We start from the raw sequence: 12231 nt of genomic DNA, 5'->3' as shown, positions 1-12231 counted from the left end.
TCTTAATTTTAAGTTTCTCTCTTTCCTCTGTAACTCCCACAAGGCCAAGGTTGCATCATGCTCATAGACCTTCTTGGCAAGTGGCTCTAATTTCTCCTGCGTCTCTCCAGCTGTGGCTTTGGCCTCTTCGGCAATTTGACGCGTGGTGGCATTTTCCTCGACCAATTTATTTATAGATTCTGTATTCTGGTTTAATCTTGTTGATATTTCTGTTAATTTTTGTGTGTTCTCTGAAGTCTGTTTTGTCAAAGACTCCAGAGTCTGGTTTATCTTAAGCAAAGCTTCTGTCACAGCTTCCATAGAAACGGCTGCTCCTTTGTCCTGTCCTGTTGTTCCAGCTAGTCCGGCTGTTACGCCTAAGATCGAACCTCTTCTCTTTGCTTGTTGCAGCTGCAGCTGTTGCTGTTGTTGTTGCTTGGTCTTGGCTCTTGTAGTTATCTCTTCTTGTGGCCCACTCATGTCAAGGTCAATTCCCACGGGATTTATTCTCCCTTGGAAAATTCCACTGTCTTAGGCCGTGCTGGACTTCACTTTATCCTCTAGAGGGAGCAAATCAAAATGGCCATAGAAGGAAATTTCAAAATACATGAACAAAGGAGACCATCCAGGATGTAGAAAGAAAGGAGATTAACCCAGTCAAAATCAATGTTACTAAAGTCTTATAGCTTCCAATTGCCACAGTTGCCCAGTATACTGTTTATACTGTTTCTTCTTAAAATGTAGAAAAGTCAGGCACTGTGGAAACTTTGTATCAAGGTGTCACTTCACAGGGAAAAGTCAGCTCAATGTACTAAGAAGGCAGACCGTTTCAGACTTTCAAGTAGATGAGATAGCAGAGGTTTTTTCCTTCAAATAAGTCATGCAGTTAATGGTCAAATTCGCCTCCCCTCTGCCCTGCTTGCTAGAGGGGAGATCAAAGGTTTAAATGTCCGGTTTAGCTGATCAAAGGATGAATTTAAACGGATGCAGGTTTAAAGCTCCGTTGCTTTCACTTTCATGCGGTCGGGGGGAGGCAGACTTCCTTTGTTTAAATCTCCCCCGTTTTTAGCCCAATTTTTAAAATTAAGAAAAGTCCCAGTTATTTTTCAGTTCTTACTCACGGGGAATCAGTCCGAATTTCTTTTCAGGAAGGAATCGGCGCTCTCCGCTTATGGCGACGCGGCTTCACTTCGCAGGCTGGGTAGCGACTCTCAGCACCGCGCTCACTCCCGATGTCGATCCGTAGCCTTTAAAAAGGCTCTTTCACGGTACCGGGGGGCGCAAAGGTGCCCACCGAGTCTCCTTGTTCTCAGGCTTCAGCGCCTGGGATTTTAGGGGTCCCCCGCTTGCCGTAGCGGGTAAGACCCGAACTTGCGAAGCAGTCCTTCTCCGGAGCTCGGAGGTAGGACCGCCATTAAGCGCTGGCACCGACCGGAAGTCTTTACTGCCTCTACTCTCTTGCCTCCCTGGATCCCTGCTGAAGCAGAGATCCTTATTCCAGTTCCAGATCTTCACAGCTTCAGAGTTGGTGACTGGACCAAGGGAGCGAATGATCAAAAGCAATTATGTGTAAAGTTATCTGCTATTGAGTCAATAAATGCCAGTTGTGTTGTGCAATTGCCCAATAGTGAGAGGACCTCCCTCAACAGTATTCTTTGGTGTTGGCTATCTTCGGTATTAAAGATACAAAACCCACAGTTGGGGGATACCTTTATTAGGAGCAAAATGTCACAAAACAGAGATCAAGTGTGTCAAGAACTCTGGACTCTTCATCAAGCACAATGATTCACCAGCATCTCTGACTATTGGCCATGCTTGATGGGACTTATGGTGCTGGCTGGAGCTGACATGGAACCCTGCAGATGTGGTTAGACTCCCAACATTCATCAGCCTGTGCATGAATGGCCAATTGTTTTCTTTTCTCGGTAATGGACTGGATGAGAGCCAACAAACTGAAGGTCAATCCAGATATGACTGAGGGTTCCCTGTACCAGATGGGGTGGAGGTTGTTTGCTCTCGGTGGAGTTACACTCCCTCTGAAGGAGCGGATATGCCACTTGGAGGCACTTTTGGACCCTTTACTCCCTCTGGAGGAACAGGTTCGTAGCTTGGATCCTTTGCTGTCACTCGAGGCTCAGGTGGCCTCAATGGCCCAGAGTGCCTTCCATCAGCTTCAGCTAGTGGCTCAGCAGCCGCCCTATCTGGACAGGGAAAGCCTAACTACTGTTGTCTATGCTTGGGTAACCTCTAGGTTAGATTATTGCACTGCATTATACATAGGGTTGCCTCTGATTGCCAATGGAGTTTCAGTTTGTTTTTTTTTAAATTGTAAAACAGGCGTGGAAATGTGGGGTATTGAACTTAAGGCTGGAAAAATTATGAACTGAGAGGGACCAAAACTGATAGATTCTCCCTTATATATATCTCCAGGACTTCATTCTACCACACACCTATACAGAATATATAGAATGGCAACAGCACCTCCCTCCCCTTTAATAATAGTTTTCCATGTAAAATTCAGTGATCTCAGCACCTCCTTGGTGGCTCAATCCAACAGGCTTGTTTGGCTCCGGCGAAGTGCTGAGGAACCATCCGGGGAATGCTAAAGATTCAAAGCTGCCAGTTTCCTTGCCACTGGAAGTCTTGCAGAGGAAAGTGAAGTTCTTGGATTCCTGTTTTTTATTATATAGATCCATAATTTGTTCTCCCTTAAAAGAAAAGAAATGTTTTCACAACAATCGAAAAAATATTTAACAGTGGTACCTGTTTTCAAACATCTCAGAAGTCGAACGTTTGGGTTTTTGAACGCCTTTTAGAAGCCGAACATTCCACGGAGCTTCCAGATTGAATTTTCTGCAAGCAAATGCTTCGGTTTCTGAACATTTCGGAAGTCGAACGGTCTTCCTCAATGGATTATGTTCAGAAACCAAGGTACCACTGTATTAAAACTCATTCATCAAAACAAGAGACCCTCTGTTACTTAATAAAACCCTCTGCAGGGTTAAGGAGGCATGGCGGTACTGAGCAATCCTAAGTATAGGAAGCCAGTAGAACTCACACAAGCCAGCCTAAGTTACCCCTGCTCCCAACTCCATTATATTGGTGGCAAGGAAAAAATATAGGTATTCAAAGAGAATTCCTGGATGACAAGATGCAGGTTTGGGGCAAGCATTCTTTGGTGAGAGAACCCCATCAGAAATTTAAAATCACAAAATATGCAGCAAAGTAAAGGGTGGAAATATAGACTGTTAGACCTTCAAAATGTGCCTTTCTAAGTTCCTTCAAAGTTTGTCTCTTTCTCTAAAGGCCACACGTTTAGTAAGTTAAAAATTGGTTTACTTACAAACACTTCAAAGGCCAGTTCATGTGCTTTTCCATACGTCAGTCAGAAGACACAGGCAGTAAAACTTGGCTTGGTTACAGTAGTGAAAACTCCTAAATTATTGGTACAGGAACTCAAGGGAGGCTTGTTAGAGCAGCCAGCTCAGACCTCATATGTTGAGCTTCTTATATAGGCTAGGAGTGACCAATATACTTGATTAACTTCCTCTCAACAACAGGAGGAGTGACCTAGCTAAGTCTAGCAGAACAGCTTAATTAGGGTGTTAACCTCTTCATGCATTGATTAAATTTAAGCATGTTGGTCACATGAGGCTGGTTATCCCACACATTCAGGAGTGGGTTTATTGCCAGCTGAGCCAGCCCAAGCCTGGCAGAATCAAAACAACCTTTTAAATAGACATCAAGGTAAAAGTTCCACTGGGTTGCCATGTGATACGACTGAATTGAAAGAGGGGTGGAATTGGTTGGGTCTTTCTGTGCCCCATCCTTCCAACCCCCATGCCCCCTTTTAATGAAAGGGTTGGGGCTATGCTGCTTTTATTGTAATGATTTGTATGGTTTTTAATCCATAATGGGACAGGGAGAAGGAGGTGGTGGCAAGGCTGGTGTTGTGTAAAGGCACTAGAAAGAGCACCAGATTGGGCCTTTTTATTAGCCAAAATGAGTATCAAAAGAAAATTAGAGCTCAGAAGAAAAAAGAAATTCTGAATGAAATAGTAAAAAAGAAAAAGAGCTAAAAAAGGAAACCATTAAACAGACAGTCAAAATACTACAATCACAGTATTCAATGATAATTAACCAAGAAGTGGAATGGAAAATTAAAATATTAAAACAAAAGAATTTTGATTATGCGAATATGCCAGGGAAATTATTATCATGGCAATTAAATAAAATGAAAACTAATAATTTGATTAATAAGTTAAAAGTAAATGATAAAATAATAGGCAACTTGAAAGAGATTAGGAATCAATTTGTTAAATATTTTACAGATTTATATCGTAAGGTCCCAGGAAACAAAATAGACATTGAAAGATATTTACAACAAAACAGGTTGCCAAAAATTCCAAACAAATAGCTAAATATATTAAATGCTCCAATTAGCAATTTAGAAATTTTAAAAGCTATCAAACAAACTAAAACAAGTAAAGCCCCAAGCCCGGACAGGTTGATGGCAAAATATTGTTAAAAATTACAAAAATGATTAGCCCAACCATTACAAAATGTAATGAATTAAATATTAACAACAGGGAAGATACCAAAGACCCAAGAAGAGGCATATATCACTTTAATTCCAAAACAAGAGGCCGATAGAATGGAAGTTAAAAATTATAGACCAATCTCATGATTAAATTGTGATTATAAAATATTTGCTAATATCTTAGGAAAGAGAATGAAAGGCCTGTTGTTAGAAATAATTCACCAAGACCAATCAGGATTCCTCCCAGGCCGTCAAATGAAAGAAAATATTAGAAATATATATAAAAAAATGAATATTTGAAAGTGAGAAATGATAAACAGGCAGCAATGATGTTCATTTATGCTGAAAAAGCTTTTGATAATGTCTCATGGACCTTTATGTTGAAGGTCCTAGAGAAGATGAATTTTGGAATGACATTTGTAAGAGGAATATAAACTATCTATTCCAGGCAAAAGGCAAGGTTGATAATTAATAATACTATCAATGAAGAATGTAAAATTATGAAGGGTACAAGGCAAGGTTGTCCTCTCTCTCCCCTATTGTTTATTTTAGTTTTAGAAGTCCTGATGCGTAATATTAGAGCAGATGAAAAAAATAGAGGAATAAAGGTAGGAATTAAGGAATTCAAACTGAAAGCATTTGCTGACGATTTAGTATTTACAGTAGGAGATCCAATAATCTCACTTGAACAGGTTATACAGAAGATACAAGAGTTTGGACAAATTGCTGGTTTCAAACTCAATAAAAACAAGACGAAATTATTAGTTAAAAACATACTGAAACATGACAAAGAAAAAATTCAACAAGAAATAGGCATAAATATTCATTACAAAGTGAAAAACTTAGGGATCTGGTTAACACCATGGAATATTAATATATATAAGGATAATTATGAAAATTTAAAAAAAGGAAATTGGAAATTTGGAATAGAATGAACTTATCTTTGTTAGGAAGTATATCAGTTATTAAGATGAATGCATTGCCAAAGATAGGGATGCGGGTGGCGTTGTGGGTTAAACCACAGAGCCTAGGGCTTGCCGATCAGAAGGTCGGCAGTTTGAATCCCCGTGACGGGGTGAGCTCCCGTTGTTCAGTCCCTGCTCCTGCCAACCTAGCAGTTCGAAAGCACATCAAAGTGCAAGTAGATAAATAGGTACCGCTCCAGCGGGAAGGTAAGCGGTGTTTTTGTGCGCTGCTCTGGTTCGCCAGAAGCGGCTTAGTCATGGTGGCCACATGACCCGGAAGCTGTACGCCAGCTCCCTTGGCCAATAAAGCGAGATGAGCACCGCAACCCCAGAGTCGGCCACGACTGGACCTAATGGTCAGGGGTCCCTTTACCTTTTTATTGCCAAAGATGCTGTTTTTATTCCAATCAATCCTGGTAACAAGTAATATGGCATGCTTCAAAGATTGGCAAAAGGATATTTCAAAATTTATATGGCAGGGTAAGATGCCAAGAATAAAATACAAATTTTTAACAGACATTAAAGAGACAGGAGGCTTCTCACTGCTGGTTTTGAAATTATATTATGAAGCCTCATGCATTTGTTGGATTCGGGAATGGATAAAATAAAAAAATACAGATCAATTAGATTTGGAAAGGCATGATAATAGATTCGGTTGGCACGCGTACTGGTGGCATGAAAAGGCAAGAATACATCAAAGCTTTCAAAACCATATTATCAGGAAGGCAATATTTAAAGTTTGGGGAAAGTATAAAGGATTATTGGAACAAAAAACACCATGGTGACTCTCTCCGTTAGAGGCAATACCGGGGGAAAATTAAATATGGACACTGAATGGGCTACGTACAGAGAGTTGTTAATTGAATCAGAAAACCACTTAAAATTGAAAGAATTTAAGGAAGTTAGAGAGAAAGTAACAGATTGGCTGCAATATTTTCAGTTAGATGAAATATTTAAGAATGATAAAAAGATATGATATCAGTATGAAATTTCAACTTTTCAGAGAGAAATAAGAGAAAACGATATGAAATTAATATGGAAAATGTACAATCTGTTGCTTGAATGGAAAACAAAAGATGAAGAGGCAAAATCAGTTAAGATTAAATGGACATAAGTTGTGGGACACAATATCCAGATAGAGGAATGGGAAAAATTATGGAAGACTGAAATAAAATTTACAGCATGTGTGGCGATTGAAGAAAATTATATAAAAATGATGTATAGATGGTATCTAACTCCACTCAAATTAGCTAAAATGTAAAAAAAACTAAAGAAAGGAAGTGTTGGAAATGTAAAACATCAGAAGAGACATTTTTTTCACATGTGATGGGATTGTAAAATTGAAAAGAATTATTGGGAATTGATTTATAATGAAATGAAGAAGATGTTTAAAATAGCTTTTGTTACAAAACCAGAAGCTTTCCTACTAAGTATTACAGGAGTGGATATATCAGCATTACAAAGGAACTTATTTATGTATGCATCAACAGCCGCACGAATACTGTTGGCACAACATTGGAAAGAACTAGGTGTACCAGCCGAAGAAGTTTAATTAATTAATTAATCAAATTAATGGAATATGCTGAAATGGCAAAATTGACAATGAAACTAAGAGGACGAGACAATGAATTTAAGGAAGATTGGAAGGACTTTATTGCATATATGCAAAAGCAATGTATACAGGTTAATACATTAGTAGGATTGCGGAACTCCTTGTAATTATATTATGAATGAACAATAAGTAATGTTAATGGTTTTTAAATTTATAATGGACATGTGGTACAATGATAAATAATGGAACTAAGGAAGGGGCTAGAGGGAAGTCAATTTTTTTTGTTCAGTTATGAATTCATATTCATGTTGTTTTATTTTTTGTTATTTTTGAAAAATTAATAAAATATTATAAAAAAACAGAAGAAGCACCAGATTGGCATGATGTACACACACTGGCAGAGCCAATCTTGCCACCAAGGGAGGTCAGGTAAGCGGTGCGGGTGATTGTTTAGCACAGAATACGTCCAGTCTTAATCATACTGGATGAAAGAAGAACAAACAGATAATTCTTATGGAATCAAAAGAGACGCTGAAGCGCAAATGAAACTCACCACTAACATTAGCCGAGGTTGACCACCAACTTCCACACAGGACAAAGTACGTTGCCCATCTTCATTACCCATAAAGATGGGGGATATTCTTTCGACTTTTCTCCCAATAGCGTCATTAGGGGTCACAGTGACTAACCCCCCTAGAGGGGAGTAGCTCAGTAACAGGATCAGCAGAGGGAGAGAGGGAGGAAGGGGGGGGGGGAGAGAGAGAGCATTATTGTTACAGGAGTCTTAGGTGAATGGAAGGCCGCCAATCAGATTGAAAGCTGTTGAAGTGACCCATAAGAACAAGTACAAGTAGAGTTCAACCCCTATACTAGAAGTATGTCCAATGTTCATATCATGAAAGGTCCACTGCATAGCACAGGAGCTTGCACAGAGCACAGACAATTCTATATCTTGAAGTGACCTTCAGTCCTCTTACAATTTTTACCAAAAGAAATATTGATACCTCCTAAAATGGGTACTAAGCTCAGAGGTAGCACACATTGTTCTGCAGGCATGTGCTCTGCCAATGAACTACAGCCCTTGCCTGTCAACCATTATAACAGGTGTGGGGAACCTTTATCCCTCCCAACGTGGCTGAACTACAGCTCCCAACACCCTTGGCTATTGGCCATGCCTCTTAGGGCAACTGGAGGGTCAAACTTTCCCTGCACCTGCGTTAGAGGCTTGTTTCCTAACATTGTTCTTTGTTGCTTCTCTGCAGTGCCTGCTGCATGCATCTTGTCCATGGTGCCTCATTTTAGTCCATACTGGCTTTTCCCTCTGCAATCTCAGAGTTACTTGTTCCATTTGGGGAGCTGTTCTCAAACTGGATGGGTTTTTCCAATTGAAACAATAGCCCCAAATTTGCACCCTGCCAGCTCTGTCTTCCTTCTATGGCTTGCTAACTGTCCAAATGTGTAGATCTGAAAGAAGGGAGCCACAGAAAGATATTTCAATATAAGGCTGTGGTGAGTCCGCTATGGAGACCACTCACCACAGTTGCAACACACATGCAACATCTTTTCCTGTAGCATGAAGACGGCATTTTCTAGGCTGATGAGAAGCAAGGCTTGCACAATGCTGATTGACTGGCTCCATCTGTCATCTGTAGCTGAAGCAGGAATGGAGGACCTGTGCTTCCCTCTCAAGGTTGTTCTTAGATGTCAACTTCCAGCCAACATGGCCAATGATCCATGCAATATCTGGAGGGGCACAGGCTCCCCATCTCCAAGTTAAAAAGTTCATGTGGCAGGAAGTATGACAGATCATTCTCTGACTGATACCCTTGGAGAACCACTGCCAATTGGAATAAGTGAGACAAGATGGACTAGCCTTGGAATAAGAGAGATGGACCAGTGATCTGGGCAGGATGGAGCAATGGTTTGATTTGGTATAAGGCACCTGCCTATGCAACTAGTGACTAAAGGCATTTCATTGGAACAGACTCAGCCCAGAACTCTCCTCTTCCCCATTTCACAGTGGCTCTCATGAACCCCATGGATAAGTCCCACAAGAGGATTGCTGAGCCTTGTTTAAGAAGATGCTGCCAAGTCACTGGGTTGGCCCTGCCACTAGGCAGAGTGGGGCACTCACTTCAGGCAGCACACACACACACACACACACACACACACACAATCTGGCCCACAGAGGGATCTCTGCTGGAGTGAACTGGCCCAGGTGTGGTAAACCTTGCCAACCCCTGCGTCCTTTGCCTCAGGCAGAAAAATGTCTTGGACCAGCCCTGCCAAATCAGACACCTCCCTGAAACTAGGTTACCTAGTTCCACTTGAGAACAGCTAGCCACCTGGGGTGGAGGAACTGAGAAACATGGTAGGAGCCGTTACCTGGTGAGTTGGAATTTCTAGGAGCTGAGATCAGCCGGTCACCCACTGACAAGAGGAACTTCTGGTTAATATCCCAAATTTTGAAGTACCAGGGACTTGGTAATGTATGGATCACACCCATGCCTAGATGGTTAAAAAGACCCCAAGAAACCTATTGTCATAATGCTTTTGGCATAGTTTGGAAACTTAGCTTGAGCGATGTAAAGAATTCTTTTTCACCTGGACGTGGCATATTGAAATGATTGAATAAATTGTTCATTTCCTGTTGTACGGTTTTCTGGGGTTTCATCATTTCAGCCTCCCCCATTTCTTCTTGAGGAGGGGTTGAGGTTCAGATTTCTGCAGGGGGAGCTTTTAGAAGAGAGAGATTTCAGAGGCTGCAATCCCCGATGAGCTTCCGGTTTGGTTTATTTAGTCTATAGATCATAGAATGGTGGAGTTGAAAAGGACCATGAGGGTCATCTAATCAAATCCCTTGCAATATAGGAATCTCAACTAAAGCACCCAAGACAGAAGGCCATCCAAGCTCCGCTTAAAAACCTCCAAGGAGAGTCCACTAGCTCCCAAGGGAATCCGTCCAACACAGCCCATAGTTTGAAGCTGACTTGTTTCGAAAGATATATCTTGCACAAAAAGAAACATGATAGATGGGGAACATTGGCAAGAGGAAAGGCCAATACAAATCCATTGCTTCACAGATGATTTGGCAGTGGAAGCAGAGAATCTAGCCTACTGGTCCTTAACCTGGTGCCTTCCAAATGTTGTGGACGCCAACCCGACTTAGGCAACATTCATAGAAGATGGGAATAGCAGTCCAATAATATCTGGAAGTCAGCAGGTTGTAGACGACTAACATTTCAACACAGAGACAGGCAGTTCAGATAAGTAATTAAGGAAGTGGTACCTGCGCTGGTGCGATAAAGTCCTGTGCCTTGGGAGAGATCCTTCTCTCTCTGCTCTCCCCTGGGATTTGCACAGCATTATATTGCTGCTCAGTGAGGCTGGTAGGTGTGGTTTGCATGCTTCATGCTTATTTACATGTCAGATTCTTGGCACTTGAAATACTAATTTAACCAGTTTTTCAGGTCTATCAGCTGCACAAAACTTCACAGGCTCTTTGGGAAATGCCTAGTTGGATTTCCATCTGTTTTTGTTTGTTTTTTGAAGTTCAGTGATAGAAGTACTTCTGAACAAGGATGGATTCACTTGACCATTTGTATTATAAAATATTTGAGAGAAAAGAGAAGACAGATCATTCTGCCATGCTGCTTGCGTACATAGGCGCCGACTCCATGGGGCTTGAGGGGGCCCGAGCCCCCTCAAAAATTCGTTTGGGGGGGCTCTGCCCCCCCAATAATCTCCGGCGCCCCTCCAGCAGAGCGCCATCGCCGCTCCTCCCCCAGCCCAAAATGCACAGGGTCGGGCTGCATGCCTCCTGCCCTCCCTCCCGAGCAAAAGCTCCACCCACTTTATTTGCATATTCATGAGCTTATTTATTATTCATGAGCTTTCCCGGGCCCCCCCAATATTTTTTATAAGTCCGCGTCCCTGCTTGCGTAAGTCTATTGCATACAGGATGTGCTACCAAGTTTCACACTTGCATTGCTAAAAGAACTAACTAGGAAGACTTGGATTCCTAGTGTATTAATTGATTGAGATTGACCAACAAGCCTCATCCCCCATCTCAATTAAATGCTGTTGCTTCCTCATTCCTTTGGCTGCTTTGATCTCCAGCATTAATTGGTATTAGCCTGGCATCGACTGTTACAAAGTAAGGAATCCAAATCTCCAGAGACAAAGGCTTAAAGCTTCCTTATTCCATCAACTCCCTGAAGGAATACTCCATTCCACACTTATCCCCAACTTTTCCTCTCTTCCAGATCTGCTCTGGTCAAGAGTTAATGTGCTGGGGCTGAGGCTGACGTTTGCTGGGCTCATAGTCTGCACCAACCACAAGAATAACCTGGAAGGTTCTTGTGCTCAGCTTAACAAATGGTAGCACATTGGGCATTATGCATCTTGTGTGCAAGCAATTGCATCTTGCACACTCGAAAATGACATTAAAACTAACTACCTTGAAAGAACTTCCTGAAAAGGTTGGCTCCGATCCTACTTAGAATGCTAAGAATGAAACCGCTCCCTGAACATTATGAAGAGTCCTTTGATTACAACACAATCATTCCTTTGCTTCCTCAGTACCTGAATAACATTTGCTGGGGACTAGGGACTAGGGAAGAGTGATAAATGAACAGATCATCTAGGGGAGCCCTTAGATTAAAGAAGCCACTTTCCCTCCATCTATATGAGTTTGAAAATTTCTGTGAAGCTTCAACTTCACCCCCAATGAACTATGGACCCTGCCCTGATAGAATAAGTTGTCAAAAGCAGGTCTGCAGATGCAAGGGAGGTTTGATTGCTTTTTCACTGATGCTAGTGCAGCATATAGCTTGAAATCAAAGAGTTACCAGAACCAGTTACTGTATGTAGAAAGACGTTTGCCTAAGAAATCTCCTGAGGTTTACTCTTGGTGCTTGTTGCTAGTTTTAGAAGTATTTTTATTCCCCTTGCACCATTTAAATACCAGATGGACTCCAATCACCATAAATGCATGTAGTTTTTGTTTTGATTACATAGAAATCCTGTTTGGGTGTTGCCTTCCATGGGATCTAGTCCACATCACACCCACAGAGCATCATGCTTACACAGCTCAGTAGATGGTATAGAAAGCTGTCTAGAAAGCAGAAGGTTGGGGAAAGTTAACATTCTAATCAGTGCCAGATTTAGGGCAGTGTGGGTGTGGAAGGCAGGCA

The 12231-nt window shown here is 41.5% G+C and overlaps 3 protein-coding genes across 5 annotated transcripts in view; 1 reads left to right on the top strand and 2 right to left on the bottom strand.

Annotated features, from left to right (window-relative positions):
- Nucleotides 1–10691, bottom strand: part of LOC308574225 (interleukin-36 alpha-like) — a 28089-nt gene extending 17398 nt beyond the window's left edge. The window contains exons 1-5 of one of the 2 annotated variants that reach the window (XM_081171860.1): nucleotides 10326–10691; nucleotides 9641–9837; nucleotides 9422–9544; nucleotides 7590–7729; nucleotides 1675–2687 (exon numbers count right to left, since the gene is read on the bottom strand). In XM_081171860.1, the coding sequence (XP_081027986.1) occupies nucleotides 2472–2687; nucleotides 7590–7729; nucleotides 9422–9544; nucleotides 9641–9728 (567 nt within the window). In that variant the 5' untranslated portion in view covers nucleotides 9729–9837; nucleotides 10326–10691 and the 3' untranslated portion in view covers nucleotides 1675–2471. Of the gene's footprint in view, nucleotides 1–1674; nucleotides 2688–7589; nucleotides 7730–9421; nucleotides 9545–9640; nucleotides 9838–10325 lie in introns of those variants that run through there. The other variant, XM_081171859.1, reaches the window with a different exon arrangement.
- LOC308574128 (rab11 family-interacting protein 1-like) overlaps nucleotides 1–12231 on the bottom strand; it is a 190536-nt gene that overhangs the window by 70764 nt on the left and 107541 nt on the right. The window lies entirely within an intron of this gene.
- LOC308574228 (interleukin-36 receptor antagonist protein-like) overlaps nucleotides 1–12231 on the top strand; it is a 49559-nt gene that overhangs the window by 19118 nt on the left and 18210 nt on the right. The gene's annotated exons all lie outside the window — the stretch shown is intronic.

Source organism: Podarcis bocagei (genome assembly GCF_964188305.1).
Source record: "Podarcis bocagei genome assembly, chromosome: 15".
Lineage (NCBI taxonomy): Eukaryota > Metazoa > Chordata > Lepidosauria > Squamata > Lacertidae > Podarcis > Podarcis bocagei.
The sequence above is the reverse complement of the archived record's forward strand: the minus strand, read 5'-3'. Positions and strand labels throughout refer to the sequence as shown.